Source organism: Camponotus vicinus, unplaced genomic scaffold (assembly GCF_025532165.1).
Source record: "Camponotus vicinus isolate PSW18456_S1 unplaced genomic scaffold, iyCamVici1.0 SCAF_6, whole genome shotgun sequence".
Lineage (NCBI taxonomy): Eukaryota > Metazoa > Arthropoda > Insecta > Hymenoptera > Formicidae > Camponotus > Camponotus vicinus.
The window spans coordinates 19,083,670-19,103,561 of record NW_028141978.1 but is presented as its reverse complement, the minus strand read 5'-3'; the positions used below and the strand labels follow the sequence as shown (position 1 = coordinate 19,103,561).

Genomic DNA, 19,892 nt, shown 5'->3' with positions numbered 1-19,892 from the left:
GTAAAAGGAAAAATCGTTTTAAAATTTTCTCAAGAATATGACATTTTAAAGACATCAGGTTATTTTGAATCTTTTTGTATGAATGTACATATAAATAAATGTAAATAAATGTGATATGCACAAAAAAACATGTGAAATTCGTTAGTTGACAATTCTAGACAGATTATTCATTTTAATAGACCATAGAGATATGTCCAAATAAGAAATCAGCTAAAAGCATGTATTATAAATGTTACATATTACATTGACAAAATGCTGCCAGCAGCTAAACATAGTTTGCTATTTTAATAATGTTGGTGAAAATGCAGCAGAAAACGAGCAGTCATTGATATATTATATAAAATCTTGCAAAAAATTATCTGAAATTCTTGGCATAAAGATAATTTAAACTTTGAAGAGAATTTAAAAAGAATTTAAACTTTGCATGTTGGCACAATACATAAACAGAAATTAAATTAAAACTGAACATAACATGACGTTATGCTACAGAGGCAGAATATCATCAGAAATCGAGTTCATCTGCAAGCACAATGGCAAAAATGCAATAAGACTCGAGCATGCGCTCAAAAGATAAGGGAAAACAATGCAGAAACACAGCATGGTCTATTGCCATATAATAATGACAAAAACATAACAATATCATAAGATACATTATTTCGAATTATACAGAGTACTTTCGCGTTTACTGCTATACGACATATCTATTTCGTATTCAAGTTTTTCTTCATAGGCAAGTATATACTAAATATTGCAGCTAATAAGATCAAAGATGTGTCATATTTATTTCTATCAGCTTCCTAATAAGAAGTAATAAGTCAGAAAGGGATTAGGAATCTATCTTTAGTTTTTAATTAAAATCAGGGTAAATATTTACTTTAACTTACCCCTCCACCAATGACTTTCACCTTGACATATGTTGTCACTACCCTAAGTAATTCCCAAAAAATTTTAGTCATTGCTTGTCGTTTATTAAAAAGTTAAAAGTATAAACAAAAAAGAACTCACAAATTTCACATAATTTTCGTTTTACAGAATGAATTTTTATTTGATTCATTCATTTATATGTGGTAAGTGAAACGCGTAGGCGAGGAAGACATTCCGCCTCCCCCATGCACTCCTACCCAGAAAGAGACTAATCTATCCCAAACCTATTTCTGATTTAAAATCGAAATTAGGTTTGGATTAGGTTATATCTTCAAAAAGTGGAGCCTCCCATAGGGGGGACTTATTGCGTCTACGCATGTATTTTGCAAGACGAAATGAAGTTCGCTCTACATCTAACCTTGACAGTGAACTTCGTTTTGTCTTGCAAAGTATATATCTAAAGTATAAGTCCTCCCCTACAGTGACTTTTGCCCCCTCTCCCTACAGGGAGATTATTATTATTATTATTATTATTATTATTATTATTATTATTATTATTATTGTTATTGTTGTTGTTGTTGCTGTTGTTGTTGTTGTTATTATATTTAAGAGGATGCCGGAGTCACAGCCGAACTGTGATGGGAAAGACACTCTCTTGAACCCTCACTTGAACATAACTAAAAGCGTCGGTACATTACCAACACTTATAGTTATGTTACCAACACTTATAGTTATGTTACCAACACTTATAGTTATGTTACCGATATTATCTGGAATAATAAGACATGCATATTTTAGAAAGAGCAATGTGAAAGTTTTTCTTTGTATTATGTTTAATTGTATTTATTGAAACAAAAAATATGTTGCATTTTTACTGTTCTATCGTCTCATACAAACAATGATTTTAGAGTATAGATCTGTTTTTATTGCGTACATATTTAAACACAATTCTATCATTGCTCTCATTAGCTATGTCTTTATATATATAATAAAAATATATTGTGAAAATGTTCGAGCTATCGCACGGTCCAGCGTGTTTGATATTTTGTCAGCGCGCGACAAGGGGAAGGAGCGGGGTACGCCGTTGCCATTGGTTATACCGTCGTCGCCACGCCGCGTTACTCGTAAAATTTATAAATAATATGTATTTATAAATATTTTTACAATATATTTTTTGCCTCAAAAGCATCGAAATAATAGATTTATATCGATAATATATTGAGCCCCTTCATTGCTCATTCTCGTGAGGCGCAACCATAATATATGTATTTTTTTCGTCTCTCCGATATATGCAAATGAAACATTTGCATTGATGAGTCTTTTTCTAACAATATTCATTGGAATATCGTGATCAGCAGAGCCCATATCTCGGTGCCGTTTTCCCCACTGCAAGTGCATGCTTGCGGCCGAGCGTCGCGAAAAGCAGTACTGTCTATGTCGGTAGCAAAGAGGGCACCGTCGCGTAGAAAAAAAATTTATTATATTATTTTATATTTTATATATTATGTATATTATTGTATTATATTAGTTTATATATTATGTATAATATTAAATAAACATATATTCGATATTAATATATATATATTTTTTTTTCTACGCGACAGTGCCCTCTTTGCTACCATCACTAGACCGGCATAGACGGTACTGTTTTTCGCGGCGCTTGACCGCTAGCATGCACTTGGAGTGGGGAAAACGGCACCGAGATCCAGGCTCTGGTGATCAGATATAATAATTGTTTACCATTTTGAAAAAGACAATCTATTTTCTGCTATAATTTAAAAAAAAATGTTGCTTCATACATTTCACATTATTGAAATATTTCTCCTTACAAGGATTTCCTTCTATGGTTATAGTTTATAGTAGTGTAGCGAAAGCTGCAGCATAAATTTCATAGCATGTGCTATCAGGTTGTTGAAGCTTTTTAAATATTATATTATTTGTAGGCAACGGCGATGAAAGTAATTTTTTTGCTTAGACATCAATTTATCACATATCCAGCCGGGTAGACTATCGTACACTCGAAGCTTGATGTCGTCAAAAAAAATCGCTGATCACTATAATTTTCTCCAATAATTTTTTAGGTTTGTCGTTACGATATGCTACAATTATATAAGAATAATCCAAATATAACACACTTTCAAAATAAGAATTATCTCTTATGACGTGTAAAAAATCCAATAATTCATTTTATCTGGATTTTTATTCTTATCAAATATGCCTTTTAGTTGAGACAGTGTCTTTATGGTCTTTGAATCAAATTTACCAGAACGCACATGCAAATCGTATCTGATGTAAAACATTTTTGAAAGTAACCAGCACACAAGTTAAGATCGCTTCTCGAATTTTTTTTTTGAATAACCAACATACGAATTAGATCGCCTCTGGATTTTTTCGAATAACCAGCACATGAATTAAATCGCCTCTGGATTTTTTTAAATAATCAACTCATGAATAGATTGCCTCTGAGATAAATATTTTAATAACCAGAGCGCACATGCAAACCGCATCTAGTGTGAAATATTTCTAAAAACAACCAGTCTACGAATAAATCGCTTCTGGATTTTTTTTTAATAACCAGCACATAAATTAAATCGCCTCTGGATTTTTTTAAGCCAACACAGGAATTAGATTGCCTCTGGATTTCTTTGATTAATCAGCTCACTAATAGATCCCCTCTGAGATAAATATTTTAATAACCTGAGCGCACATGCAAACCGCATCTGGTGTGAAATATATAATCTATACGTGTATGTGTATGTATATATATATATATATATATATATATATATATATATTTATGTATCAAGAGACACAGTAGTGAAAAGATAGGGATGTATGTGGGAAGATGTCGGACGTGTCTATACGCCCATTTGATCAACGAGCGACAGAATCCATCCGTGGCAACGACATCGACGCATATCCTGTGAAGAGAGCATTTACACATTTTTCAGCCCAACGAATAATTGCTGGAAAACAATATTCGCAGACTAGAAAAATATGTGAGGTGCAAGTGGCTGGATCGGGAATCGAACCCGAGTCTTTCGCTTTCCGAGCAACTGCTCTAGACCACTGAGCTATCCAGACCTCACACCTAATGCTGCTTTTTAACACAGTGATATGCGACCAGAGCGATGTTGGTATCTCACTCGATGGATGCAATGCCGATTGCCATGGAGGATCTCTGAAAGGTCGCTCGCTGACCAAATAAGTGCCGGTGGAGGTATTCGCGAAATGCTGGCTTCCGATTGGCCTTCCGTATGAAACGGCACCGACGAGCACAACGCCGTAGAGTGACCACATCCCCCAAGATCCCTCTAGTATATACTAAAATCCCCACTGTACCAAATAGCAGTGGCGGATGGACCCTAAAATAGGGCCGGGGAAAGCCTCCAGAAAAGATAGGGATGTATGTGGGAGGAGGTCTCGCGCCAAGTTCATGCGCAGCAACAGTGAGGCACCCCGTGTATCTATACGGGAGTCGGCCAATTGAGATATAATTAGAAACTATAATCTTAGATTATCGGTCCTCAATAACGACTGAACAAATCGAATTCTTACTAGGCTTAATCGATAGCTTGGAGTCGAAATATATAATTAAAGTATCTTTATTTTTGTTCTGCATGTCCTATAAATGGAGAAATCATGACGTAAAGTCGAAATGTGGAAATTTTTCAGTAGAAACATCACCATGATCATCATCAACGCCACACGTATACTCATGTACACACACATGCATAAGTATACATATAAGAGTATTGCGCCACACGAACATACATGTATACAGGGTTTTCGAAAAGTCCGGAAACGGTCGAATATCTAAAAAATAAAGCATTTTAGAGAAAAATGTTTCAAATAAAAGTTGTTTGGTTTAAAGAGAGCTATAAAATAGTGACAATGGTTTGACCTTGAATAGTCGCTGGAAGGTCACATGAAGGTCACCTTGAATTTTTTAAATGGAACATTCTGTATATTTTTGCACATTTTTGTAGCTCATCTCGAGAGCTTTCCAAAACACTATAATTGAGTTAGTTTTCATTAAGTACTTTCCGAGTTATGAGGCTTGAAATAATTTCTTAATTTTACATAAACCGTAAAATATCTTGTAAAATATTCATTTTTCGATTATCTTACCTTAATACTTTTATGTACAAAATAATGAGAGGAATCAATTGGTGTAAAGAAAACACATAGTTGTTTTTAAGAAAAAATATGGAATTGTTAATTGCAAATTACATATTTTTTCTTCGAAACAACTATGTGTTTTCTTTACACCAATTGATTCCTCTCATTATTTTGTACATAAAACTATTAAGGTAAGGTAATCGAAAAATGAATATTTTACAAGATATTTTACGGTTTATGTAAAATTAAGAAATTATTTCAAGCCTCATAACTCAAAAAGTACTTAACGAAAATGTACTTAATTATAGTGTTTTGGAAAGCTCTAGAGATGAGCTACAAGAATGTACAAAAATATATAGGATGTTCCATTTAAAAAAATTGAAGTGACCTTCACGTGACCTTCAAATGACTCTTCAAGGTCAAACCAATGATACCATCTTATGGCCCCCTCGAAACCATACAACTTTTGTCTAAAACATTTTTCTCTATCTTGCTTATTTTTCGAGTTATTTGGCTGCCTAAGTTAAAATGGGTCACCCTGTATATAGTAATATGGCATATTTTTTATTTTATTTATAGTTGATTGATAAACGATTGTGTAATATATTGTACGCGTGCTTATATTACAAATTATATATATATATATATATATATAATTTGTAATATAAGCACGCGTACAATATATTACACAATCGTTTATCAATCAACTATAAATAAAATAAAAAATATGCTATATTACTATATGCCATATAGTTCATGTCTAGAAAATAGTCTAATCCATAATTATAATATATCCATAAGTATAATAATTATAATATATAACGGTAACGCTCTCCAAAATGTGTTCGTATCTCACATTATATATGTATATATATTTCTTTAAGAATAAACAAACACACTTCTTATTATTGTGAAAATGGTGCTTTTTTGACCTTATTTTATTTTATTTATATATACCTCTTATATATATATATATATATATATATATATATATATATATATATATACCTGAAAACAACAGCGAAACGGTTGTAGAAAGCATAATATTAGAAGAAAATTTATTTTACATTTATTTATATCAACAGTGAGATAATTTTATGATTATTTATTTATTGACATCGTATTTAGATCTTTTGCAATGTGTATACATATAAGTATATCCCAATCACAGTTATTAAGCACAAAACAAAATGTTTCACCTATCCGTTGTTCATGAGTGCATTGAGGAAAAGATACATATACATTTCGATCAAAATGTCTCGTTTATATAGAATCGTATACAATTATGCATGATTGTATCTGAACTATATTTGTTACTTATATATATTTATATATGACGCAAGACTTATATATAATTATATATTAAACTAACACAGAGATCCATATATAATTATACATAAAACACTACACATTGTGAACACTATATATAAGTATGCAAAATGCGCACTTATATATAATTATATGTAACAGTTATTGCACTTATATATAAATATATATAATGTCCTGTACTCTATCATTTATAATTATACATATTTTTGCACAATTATATATAGTTTTGTACAATTATATTCAATTCTGCATGAATATACATGAAAAATTTTTTACCGGGAATATTTTTTGAAATTTAGCAGCGCCAAGTTTTTCTTTTACCTTTTTTGAAAAGATAAGTTTTTAAGGATATAACACACAGAATATCTTCCACGTAACACGTTGTAATAGGCAGCGCGTATGATTGTTATAACACCGCGACAGCGAATACCTATCTACGCGCAATACGAGAAAGAAGATACGCAAGAATGTAATGCATTAGTGTGTGCGTACATGTATATTGACGTATACTATTACACGCGACATGAAAGAGGTGAAGCTAATACGAGATTGTCTCTCTTTGTCACAAGCAGATTCTAACAGAGAGAAGAATGAGAGGTGTCATGGCCCGCTTTTAGGTGATCCCTGAAAGCGATACGCCCTCTGTGGACCTTAAAAACGTGCACCTAAACTACGAAGCCAAGGTGCACGAATGTTCTCAGAGAGTAACATATAAGGTGCACAATTTCTGGTTCTGTTCCGTGCTATGTGCACAAAATGGCGGTAGCACCAGTGCTGTATAGCAAGACGCTTACGTATATTAAATAAATTTTTAATGAGTTTTGTATGACTCTCTCTCTCTCTCTCTCATATATATATACCCGGTAAGCAAAATGCGCGCAATTTGCCAGCAGATTGGCGACAGATTTCCACAAAAGTTGCTAGCAGATTGGCATCCGTTATGTCCGCAATAGGCTCACGATTTGCTAGCAAAACCTGCTCACAGAACCTGACAGCAGATTATTAGCAAAAACCGAGCAGGATCTGCTAACATCACTTGATGTCAAATTGTCGGCAGAAACCGAGCAGGATCTGCGCGCGCGTAATCTGACGGCAGATTGGCAGCAGATCCCGAGCAGAATCTGCAGCTTCTGGTCATTCATATAAATAAGTAATATAAATACAATAAAATTAATTACTACAGATGTTAAATAAGACTATTATCGGCGAGTTATCGGTTAATTACAATTTTCTTCTAATACAACATATAATATGTAATATGTTATATCGTAGTTATATCTCACATAGTAAAGGACTCAATTTAATTAAATTAATAATAAAGTAAATGGTGAAAATAATTAAATTTAACTTATAAAACTTGAGATATAATTGATTTAGAATTAAATTCTTCCTTTATGCTTCAAATAGGCAGTAAATGAATAATTATCCATTTATCCTATTGATTCCAATCAGTTTAATATTCTGAATCTTATCTGCTTGTATCACATATCAGAAATTAAAGTGATAGAAATAGTTACTATATTTTTGATCTTTTATTAATAATAGCGACTTTATCAGGGATGGGAAAGTTACTTTTTAAAAGTAACTCGTTACCGTTACTCGTTACCAAGTAAAAAAAGTAACTCGTTACCGTTATTAGTTACTTATTTTTAAAAGTAACTAGTGAGCGTTACCGTTACTTCAAAAATAACGATTCGTTACTTTTCCCGTTACTTTTAATGTTAAAACAAGATAGAATTAAATAAAAAATTTACTTTGGTAATATTTTTTATTAAAATATTAATATAAAAGCAAAATTCTTTATTTTAAATTTACAAAACCGTAAAAAATTTAAAGAGATATAGATTTTAAAGCACTTAACATGTAACTTCACATGTAAATAAAAAAATTTTAATTTTCATTAAATTTATAAATACAGCTAAATTTGCATTCTTTTTGTGCTCTCGTCCGATATTACGTTAAAAGCTGGCCAATCACATCCATTCCTCAGACGACTGAAATAACTGTGATTGACCAATGATGTCATTAATCGCTCCAGAGGTGACTGTGAAACTGGTACGACAATCTACGAATTTTAATGTTCTTGACCAGTATGACATTTAGATCAGCATGACATTTAGACCATTCCGACCGTTTACTATTTTATAATTATTTAAAAAATCTCTGCTTGAAAAATGTTTCTAAAGAATAGAACTTTTATAGAACTGTCCAGAACTGCCGTTAAAACTACGGAAAATCAGCACGACACATTTTTACTAAGTGTCGTGCTGGTCGAGGACATTAAAAATTCATAAAAAATTATTAATTATTGAAATATCGGTCTGAAATTCCATATATAGGCTGAACTATAGCAGAATGATTGGGAACTCTTGCTAGAAATAATAATATTCAACGCGTTTTGGTTCTTTAGAGGGAAGAGTGTCGTGCTAGATTCGCAAAGTTAGCACGACATTTTTTCGATTTCGACTTTTCAATATAAGGAATGCGGAACTCTTTAATTTTTATCAGGAACTGTAGAACTATGAAAAGTGCTATCAGAACTCTTAGTATTTTTTTGAAATTCGTAGATTGTCGTATCAGCTTCACAGACACCTCTCAGAGCAATAAATTTCATCCGAAATATTATCGAATTTTATATGAATGTCGGTCGATGACTAAAAATTGAATATGACAGAAATACGATGTCATAAGTATTTTCAAAATATGAAAAGTAACGGTAAAAGTAACTGTTAAATTCGTTATTGTTACTAAAAAAATGTAACTACGTTATCGTTACAGTTACAGAAAAAAAAATCTAACGTCGTTACCAGTCCGTTACCAAAAAAAAGTAACTATAACGGTAACGGCGTTACAAGTAACGCGTTACTTCCCAACCCTGGACTTTATATATATTTCTGACAGAAATTTGATTGCGAGAAAATACATCACATAGCGGTAAGCGAAGGAACTATCGAATCAAATGCAGATTGTTGCCAATTTGCCATCAGATCACGCATGCAAACCCTGTTCCACTTCTGCTGTCAATCTGCAGTCAAATTGCGCGCACGCAGATTCTGCTTGATTTTTGCCGACAATCTGATATCAAGTCATGTTAGCAGATTCTGCTTGGTTTCTGCCACCAATCTGCGTCAGATTCTGTGAGCAGACTCTGTTCGAGTTTTGACATCAATTTGTCAACTTAATTGGTAATAACAGCTTCAGTACCAAATTTGTAGCCGTTTTGCTAACATTAGTTGATAGCAGACACTTGGCATGATATGCTTTCTACAGACTTTGCTATCTGGGTATATAGAAATTTATTCATTATATAATTACAACACTTGAAAATAAGATATTTTATTAGGCTATTAATAAATAATTTATATATTTACAGAGAGAAAGTTTGATATTATTTTTAATGTAAAACGCGTACACATTTCTTAAGAATAAAAGTTCTAAATAATAAAGATGTATGTGTGTGTATATATATAAATGTGTATGTGTGTATATATATATACATACATCTTTATTATTTAACATTTTTATTCTTATATATATATATATATATATGTGGGTGGGGGTATGTGTGGTATGTACGTATGTATGTACGTATATATGCATAAAAGCGATGCGAGAGTTACGTGAGGAAGCGAGAAGGACGAGTGAAATAAGAACGAACGAGATAGAAATAGCACGAGCAACGAGGACTCGAGCTCAAGAATCAGATTTTTCTTGCGCGCTATTATTTTCCTCTCGCTCGCATCTATTACTGTCTCGCTCGCTCCTATTACTGTCTCGCTCACTCCTATTACTGTCTCGCTCGCTCCTATTATTGTCTCGCTCGTTCTTGTTACTATTTCGCTCGCTCTCGATTCTTAGGTCCGCTTATCTTTCCGAGCTGTCTATCACGATTGTCAAGTGTGACAGAGAAAGTAAGACCATGAGTAGAGAGCGAGCGAGATGATCTATCATCAAAGAGTTCCGAAGTCTCTTACAATCGGTTTCTTCGCTTCCTCTCCATTCGCAATTCACGAAAATGTAAACATCTTATAAAATAAAAATTGAAACTTTTATTTTTAATTTCATCGGTTTGAAAGTAATTTTAATGAATTAAAGAGATTTTTGCGATTAAAATGATATCAAACATGACGTAAATCGGGTAATTTTTAATTAGTCTGATAATAAAAATTTTATAATTATATTTTATAATTATATTTAACTAAATTTATGCGATTTATATCGTGTTTGATATTATTTTAATCTTAAAATTCTCATTATTCAATTAAAATTACTTTCAAATGAATAAAAAATGCATTTAATTTTTTGACATATATTCGTGAATATTATAAATGAAGTCTCGTGTAAGAAACTTCGGAATCTGCGACATCGGGAATTTTTTCATTATTTATAATAATACACGACTTTAAATTGCCATAAAATAAAAACTAAAGCTTTGATATTTTATTTGATCTTTTTGATTAAAAGGGATTAATGAAATTTTTAAAATTGAAAATTATTCTAATAAAATATTGGGTTTAATGTGATTTCAATCGTAAAAATCAATGTGTACATGTATATAATAAAAACTCTTAATTTCTCATAATTATAGTTTTATTTTAATAAATTAATAGTGTCTAATTTAAACTATAATTTTGAAAATAAGACTACATTGTATAAAATGTTGCATTGTACTTTACTTAATTTATCTTACTGAACATAACTTTAGAATTAATTTGATTTTTACGATTGAAATCACATTAAACCCAATATTTTATTAGAATAATTTTCAATTTCAAAAATTTCATTAATCCCTTTTAATCAAAAAGATCAAATAAAATATCAAAGCTTTAGTTTTTATTTTATGGCAATTTAAAGTCGTATAGTATTATAAATAATGAAAAAATTCCCGATGTCGCAGATTCCGAAGTTTCTTACACGAGACTTCATTTATAATATTCACGAATATATGTCAAAAAATTAAATGCATTTTTTATTCATTTGAAAGTAATTTTAATGGAATAATGAGAATTTTGAGATTAAAATAATATCAAACACGATATAAATCGAATAAATTTAGTTAAATATAATTATAAAATTTTTATTATTAGACTAATTAAAAATTACCCGATTTACGTCGTGTTTGATATCATTTTAATCGCAAAAATCTCTTTAATTCATTAAAATTACTTTCAAACCGATGAAATTAAAAATAAAAGTTTCAATTTTTATTTTATAAGATGTTTACATTTTCGTGAATTGCGAATGGATAGAGGAAGCGAAGAAACCGATTGTAAGAGACTTCGGAACTCTTTGATGATAGGTTATCTCGCTCGCTCTCTACTCATGGTCTTGCTTTCTCTGTCACACTTGGCAGTCGTGATAGATAGCCCGGAATGATAAGCGGACCCAAGAATCGAGAGCGAGCGAAACAGCAACAAGAACGAGCGAGACAATAATAGGAGCGAGCGAGACAGTAATAGGAGCGAGCGAGAGGAAAATAATAGCGCGCAAGAAAAATCCGATTCTCGAGCTCGAGTCCTCGTTGCTCGTGCTATTTCTATCTTGCTCGCTCCTATTACTATCTCGCTCGCTCCTATTACTATCTCGCTCGCTTCTGTTATTGTTTCACTCGCTCTTACGTACTCATATACTGTCATGTTCATCTCGTTATCAAGCCTTCCGCTGGCAAGCGGCCGATGACAAATTGTGACAAATAAATAAGTTAATCATTTTAAGATATATTTATAAGGGTATGCGAGTAATTTTAATGGAATAATGAAAATTTTGCGATTAAAATAACATCAAACACGGTATCAATCGGATAAATGTATTTAAATATATATAATCAAAATGTTTATTATCAGACTAATTAAAAATTATCCGATTTACGTCGTGTTTGATATCATTTTAATCGCAAAAATCTCAATAATTCATTAAAATTACTTTCATATCGATAAAATAAAAAATAAAAGTTTCAGTTTTTACTTTATAATCTCGTAAATTGCGAATGGATAGAGGAAGTGAAGAAGCCGATTGTAAGAGACTTCGGAATTCTTTGATGATAGGTCATCTCGCTCTCGACTCGCGGTTTCGCTGTCGCTCTCGCACTTGACAGGTCGTAAAGATAAGCGGACTCGGCTTCCTCGCAAATGTAAACATCTTATAAAATAAAAACTGAAACTCCTAATTTTTATTTTATCCATTTGAAAGTAATTTTAATGAATTATTGAGATTTTTGCGATTAAAATGATATCAAACACGACGTAAATCGGATAATTTTTAATTGGTCTGATAATAAAAATTTTGATTATATATTTAACTACGTTTATCCGATTAATACCGTGTTTGTTATTTTAATCGCAAAATTTTCATTATTCCATTAAAATTACTTCTATACCCTTAAAAATATATCTTAAAATAATTAACTTATTTATTTGTCATAATTTGTCATCGGCCGCTTGCCAGCGGCAGATTTGATAACGAGATGAGCATGACAGTATATGAATACGTAAGAGCGAGTGAAACAATAACAGAAGCGAGCGAGATAGTAATAGGAGCGAGCGAGAGAGAAATAGTATGCCAGGCTGCAAGAAAGACTCTATTTCCAAGTCTTCGTTGCTCGTGCTATTGCTATCTCGTTCGCTCTTATTGCCATTTCGCTCTCTCTTATTACCTTCTCGCTTGCTCACATAACTCCCGTATACGCTATCACGCGCGCGCGCACACTCGCGCACACACACACACACACACACACACACACACGCATATGTATATAAAACTTTGCTCACTTGAAATATCTACGCTATTTTTACAGATATGAAAAAATTGTAATTACGAAAATTGTACGATTAAAAGGACCATGATATGCTAGTAATATTGTTTTCGTAAGTGGAAGTGTTTTAGAAATTTCAAGATTATCTTCATATTTTTTAATGGAACCATCCTAATTTTTTTATATAAATCGATTCTTCGCAATATTCCGTGTAAAAAGTTATAAAGATAGTATAGTCAAAAATTGAACAGTTAACGAGATATTTGATTCTTTAAGTTGACATAATTTTATATAAATTATAAAATATCTGATAAAATGTTCATTTTTCGATTATTTTACTTTAATAATTTTATGCATAGAATAATAAGAGGAATCAGTTAATGTAAAAAAAACATATAATTGTTCTTAAGAAAAAATATGTCGCTGCTCATTGCAAATTCATATATCAAAAAAAAAAATTATATATATATATATAGATATATATATATATATATAGAGAGAGAGAGAGAGAGTGTGTGAGAGGATCGCAAATTCGTCATTTCTCATTTATATTAAAATTTATTTGATATACGTAAGCACCTTGCTATACAGCACTGGTGCTACCGACATTTTGTGCACATAGCACGGAATAGAACCAAAAATTGTGCACCTTATATGTTATCCTCTGAGAACATTCGTGCACCTTGGCTTCGTAGTTTAGGTGCACGTTTTTAAGGTCCACAGAGGGCGTATCGCTTTCAGGGATCACCTAAAAGCGGGCCATGACACCTCTCATTCTTCTCTCTGATTCTAACACCGCCTATCGCGACATCGGGCAACTAATCTATTGCCCTGTTTTACTCTTGTATCTCAGTCTCACACTCACACATATGCACGAAAATTTTGCTCACTGAAATCATTTTTACTACGCTTCTAAACTTATTTCTAAAACTTTATTTATATTTTTTCATGCAATCTCGAGCAGGAAGTTATCTTATTTTGTGCATATAAACTGCACAAGTTTTATAAGCAAGTATTACTATGTACTTACTAAGTACTTACTATTAAGCAAGTATTGTTACGACTTGACACTAGAAGCCGATAAAAAACTGCAATTTTTCAATTTTCTTTTGTTTTTAACATATAACTGAGGAGTTCCTATTTTATTTCTGTGTATATACTTTAATCGTGGAAACGTTTATTATTCTGTGTAAAATAAATAGATTAATAAAAAGATTTCAGTGCGCAAAATGATAATCGTTTTAAAAGTCGATAAAACAGGAGAGTCCGGCATCCTCTTATTTATATTTATTATTTATTATTTACATTTATTATTTACAATTATTTTGTACTTACCTGCTTATTTTGGTAACAAAATTATTGTTATCGAGTTCCCGGACATAAGCCTTAATAAGGCAAGTAATAATGATGATGATGATGATGATAGATATACACATGTTATTCACATATCTACATTCACACACAAAAAATATGGGCCACTAAATGCATATATTTATATTGTATGTGTGTGTGTATATATATATATATATATATATTTATATGTATATATTTGTGTGTATATCTGCATATATTTATATTGTATGTGTGTGTGTGTGTGTGTGTGTGTGTGTGTGTGTGTGTGTGTGTGTGTGTGTGTGTGTGTGTGTGTGTGTGTGTGTGTATATATATTTATATTGTATGTGTGTGTATATATATATATATACACACATACAATATAAAATACATCAAATACATAAATACAAAATAAATATACATTTATAAAATTAAAAAAAAAGCATCTTTTTTACGTATAAATATAAAAAACCATCTTATATATATATTAAAAATCTTATTAATATATAAAAACAGAATTAATTTATTTTATAATAAATTAATAAAAGAACATTTCTAATTAAAAACTTTTTAAAAATGATTGATTTTTTTTTTTTTTTCGATCGACGGGAGGGGAAAATGCATTATGCACCCTTCGCTGACCGGTCAAGCGAAGTAGTGTGGGACTCTCACCCACTAAAAACCCCTCTCTAAGAACTAATAATTATATTAATAAAAATAAAAAAATAAAAAATTGCACATTAAATTGCACAGAAATATATAATATATAAAAATAAACTCTGAAATAATAATAACATAAAAATATATAAACTCTAAAATAAACTCTGTAATAATAAACTTAATAAAAAAAATAATGTACATGCAACATGCACACAGAAAATAGTGTAATGGCTAGACGAGTAAATCTAATAGACTGCAAAAGCTTTCATGCAAAATAATACAAAAAATAAAAATTAAAAATATTAAAAACTATCAGATTTGCGCTATATCTCCGTATAAATTTAGCGTATTATGCAGTTCTAAATGCCTTGAATCTACTTCAAAATTAGTGCAATTTTTATTTGCGTCTTGAAAGCTGGACCGAACTATACAAATCGCGCAAACAGTATCATTAGATAAACGATTTCGTTTTTTATTTTTAACATCTGTTACAATAGAAAAAATTCTTTCGGCCTCAGCGTTTGAGTGTGGAAGAGAAAGGACTATTTCAATTACAGATTCTAAATTTGGAAAAATTTTTGTTCCATCGAAATTTTTAGAGTCTAATATACTTTTTCACATCTCATCTATTTCAAGAGAAGCTAATTCTTGTTTCTTTTGTTCATCAAAGATTGAAGGTAAAATCCTCCATTCAAAATCTAATTGTATTATATTATTTTGTTTAATTCGCGTAGCAATAGGAGTTAAATTTTTAATTTTATTTCTACCTTCATTATATAGAGCAATTTCAGGATCTAAAAACCTTAATTGCTTAAAAATACATCATTACACGGTAAACGTTTTAGCATTTCTTGAACTGCAGTAATATAAAAATCGAAACATTTAAATTTAATTTGTTGAGCGCACTCTAAAGATAAAGTTTCTAAAAAGCTTTCACATTCCGATCCAACATATACATTGTCTATATGTTGTATATTTTTTTGATCATTTAAATTTAAAGTAAAAATATCATTTAAAACATTAAGATTCACGAAATTTTGTGCAAATTGAAATATTAATTGTTTACTATTTTCATATAATTTATGTATTAATATATTACGCGATTGAAACAGAGCGTTAAAATTGTTTAAAAAATTTAATGAATATTTTAAAAATAATAAATATGCTTTAATCGAATTATCATTTAAATTTTCTAAAATAATCTCTGCAGATTTTAATTTGTCTTCAACTACTGCTAAAATAAAATAATTTTTTAAGACTTCCCAATTTTCCTTCAAAATTCTAACGACACATTTCTGTAAACTAAGCCATCTAGTATTTGAGAGTTTTAATATTTTATGTCGCTCTGTATCGAAAAAATCCTGAAATTCAATCAAAATTGCACATCTCTTTGCACTGCCCGAAATGTAAGTGGCAATTCCTTTAATCAAATTTTCACACGATGAAGGTAACTTTTCACAAGCTTTACTAGCTACGAGTGCAGACGAATGACAAATACAATTTAATGTTATTAATTCAGGTATCTCTGATTTTAAATGGCTCATAAAAGAATTATTGCATCCTACCATAACAGATGCATTGTCACACGCTGATCCAATGATATTTTTAATAGGAATTTCTTTTTCCTCTAAAAAATTTTTGAATATCTCGAAAATTTTACTTGCCGAACAATCTGTTGCATCTAAAAGTAATAAATCTAATAATTGAGTAGAAACTTTTTTATTTAAAGGGGAAACATATCAAACTAAAATGCACATTATTTTATTATCCGAAATATCTGTGCTTTCGTCAACTAAAATCGAAAATCTACACGTTTTTAAATATTCTACAATTTTTTCTGTTTCGTGTTTAGCAATAATATTTTTGACGATACATGAACATTTTTTTCGAGCGAGTGAAAGATTTTGTGCAATTTTAGAATCTATACAAATGTCTTTTATTAAAGGAATTAAATGATCTACGGTGGAAAAGGCAACATTATGCTCTGCGAAAAAAGCAGCTAATTTTATTTCCGCGCGTTTGACTCTATCTTTATGCGACAATGTATTATTATTATCATCGATTTTATAATTTAATAACCTTACTTTTTCCATATGTTTGACCGTCTGTGAATGCTCAATTAAATTCGTTTTATGACACTTGATGGTTTTATTACATACTGTGCCAAGCGCTTTATTTTCTGAAGGATGAGGAGCTAACCATCCTTTAAAACTACTTTCATCTAGCCATGAAATTTGAAAATTTCTAGTTCTACGTTTTTTAATAGCTCCTTTGCTAGATTCCATTTTTTTTATAAATATTAATATATATTTATTAATTTACCCAAAAACTCTCCTAATCAGACTTATTATCCCGCCAAATCCTTCTTTATTTTCCACTGAGGATATTCCTGCAGTAAATTAACACTCACTATTACTACACTATTGCACTTACTATACGAATAACTCACGACTTTTACGACGACTTTACGACGACTATTTATTAAATATTACAAAACTTTTAATAAACTGTGTCTCACTCAACTGTCTGTATGCCACGTACTTTTTCTCGAGCCCGCCAAATCTTCCACATGTGGTACATCGCTGGTTAGCCGCCATTACTGTCGCGCATGCGCGAAAAACCGGCCCCGCATGCCAACACTGATCATAAATCACTCGTGCGCATATTGTTTAATGTAATCACAGGACAATTTTCAGAATTTGATGGTTCCGATATCAATTCCACGTCGATGACACGTTTCGCAGCGAATACTATGATGACTGCCGAAGGTTCACAGTGCAGCAGCAGTTGCAGTACAATCGTCATTGTAAATACATCTACGGGCAGGCCATCCCGAATACGTCGTACTTCAGTGACCTCTAGTTTGGAACTAGGATACTCGCACACAACACAAAACTCCGCAATATCCTCGGAGATAATCAATTTCCCGGATGCTATTTACAACATATGTAAGAAGACAGGTAAATACATAGGAAAGAATAAACATGAAAATCTCTCTTTTTCTTTTTCTCTCTCTCTCTCTCTCTCTCTCTCTCTCTCTCTGTCTCTCTCTCTCTCTCTCTCTCTCTCTCTCTGTCTCTCTCTCTCTCTCTCTCTCTCAGTTTAGTAAATAATTTTGTAAATAATCGAAATACTTCGTTCTAAAATCAATAGAATTAAGCTGAGCTCTTTTTTATTCTTGTATTTCTTTTCAATCCATATTCTTATTCTAATAACATATATAAAATGAAAATTTATTGTATACGCTGTTTTTCTATTATTTTCTCATTTTAATCATATTATTTCGTGACAAATATGTTGTGAAAAAACAATGTAAGAAGAGAAATTATAATTTATAAGTAGATAAACACTTTAAAATTCAAAAGAATTCAATGAATTTTATTGCATTTTGCTTATAATTGTTTCGTAATATGTTATGGAATAATATTTACAAACCGATTCCTTTGCATTACCAACCGATTCCTTTGCATTACCAACAGATTCCTTTTTTTCTATGAAAATACTGCACAAAATCCAAAAATAAGAATTAGAAAGAGATATTGGAATTATATTTTAATCTAAAATAATTTTTATATAGAAAAATTTTGGTAAAAACGAAGAATTGTTTATAAAGCTTTCATAAATAATTCTTTATTTTTATAAAAATTATTTTAAAGAAAATAGTTTTAATATCCCTTAGTAAATACGACATTAATACTTTTGTATTCTGTTAAATACTTTTATAATATATAATATTTTATATTCTAATCTAAACTATTTTTGGGGATATTTAATTCGTTCCGAAATTTTTGCTCGTATATAATTATTATGTAATAAAGAAGCATATATTACATGTTATATTTATGAATGGGAAATTACAACTATCCGATAACTTATAGGTAATGCAATATTATCTGTAATATTTAACAGAATTAATTATTACAGATAATGTTGCATTACCTATAAGTTATCGGATAGTTGTAATTTCCCATTCATAAATGTAACATGTAATATATGCTACTTTATTACATAATAATTATATACGAGCAAAAATTTCGGAACGAATTAAATATCCCCAAAAATAGTTTAGATTAGAATATAAAATATTATATATCAGGCCTAGCCACGCGGAGAGGAGAACGTGCCACCTCTCCGCGCGGCCGCCTCTTCCCGTCTCTCCTCTCTGGCCACTCGATATAGAGCTCGAGTCTCGAGGGGCCAGAGAGGAAAGACGGGAAGAGACAGCGGCGCGGAGAGGTGGCACGTTCTTCTTTTCGCGTGCTCTGCGTGGCCAGGCCTGTCATATGTATATATATATATATATATATATATATATATATACAGGGTGAGTCAAAAGTATGTTTTAAAAATTTGTGAGCGTGTTCCTGGATAAAAAGGAAGAACAAATGTTCATATGAACATATGGTCGCAAATGCTTTGTTGTCGAGATAATGGACATAAATCAGCAGTATCAAATAATGCTTTATTTGAACGAAAAAAAACAAACAACAATAATAAAATTGTAAACGTTCAAATAAAGCATTATTTGATACTGCTGATTTATGTCCATTATCTCGACAACAAAGCATTTGCGACCATATGTTCATATGAACATTTGTTCTTCCTTTTTATCCAGGAACACGCTCACAAATTTTTAAAACATACTTTTGACTCACCCTGTATATATGTTTACATATATATTACATATATCATGTATATATGTAAACGTAAACATTTATATGCATTTAATTTAATTCTTAAATTTACATAAGATTGAAGTAGATTTAATAAAATTTGTTCTAAAAACAAATAATAAATAAAGTTTCTTTATATATTCATTTCCTATATCTATTAT

At 30.9% G+C, this 19,892-nt stretch overlaps 3 protein-coding genes and 1 pseudogene across 7 annotated transcripts in view; 1 reads left to right on the top strand and 3 right to left on the bottom strand.

Annotated features, from left to right (window-relative positions):
- Window positions 1-17,895, bottom strand: part of LOC145973435 (uncharacterized) — a 68,816-nt gene extending 50,921 nt beyond the window's left edge. The window contains exon 1 of the mRNA XM_083102810.1: window positions 17,381-17,895. The gene's annotated coding sequence lies outside the window, so the exon portion shown is untranslated. The remainder of the gene's footprint in view (window positions 1-17,380) is intronic.
- The window catches only part of LOC145973432 (uncharacterized), a 234,534-nt gene that overhangs the window by 60,245 nt on the left and 154,397 nt on the right, over window positions 1-19,892 (bottom strand). The window lies entirely within an intron of this gene.
- LOC145973431 (protein expanded) overlaps window positions 1-19,892 on the top strand; it is a 530,479-nt gene that overhangs the window by 436,972 nt on the left and 73,615 nt on the right. For all 4 annotated transcript variants that reach the window (XM_083102792.1, XM_083102793.1, XM_083102791.1 and 1 more), the window contains one exon: window positions 17,755-18,018. In XM_083102792.1, the coding sequence (XP_082958918.1) occupies window positions 17,755-18,018 (264 nt within the window). The remainder of the gene's footprint in view (window positions 1-17,754; window positions 18,019-19,892) is intronic.
- Window positions 484-17,387, bottom strand: LOC145973169 (zinc finger protein 862-like; annotated as a pseudogene).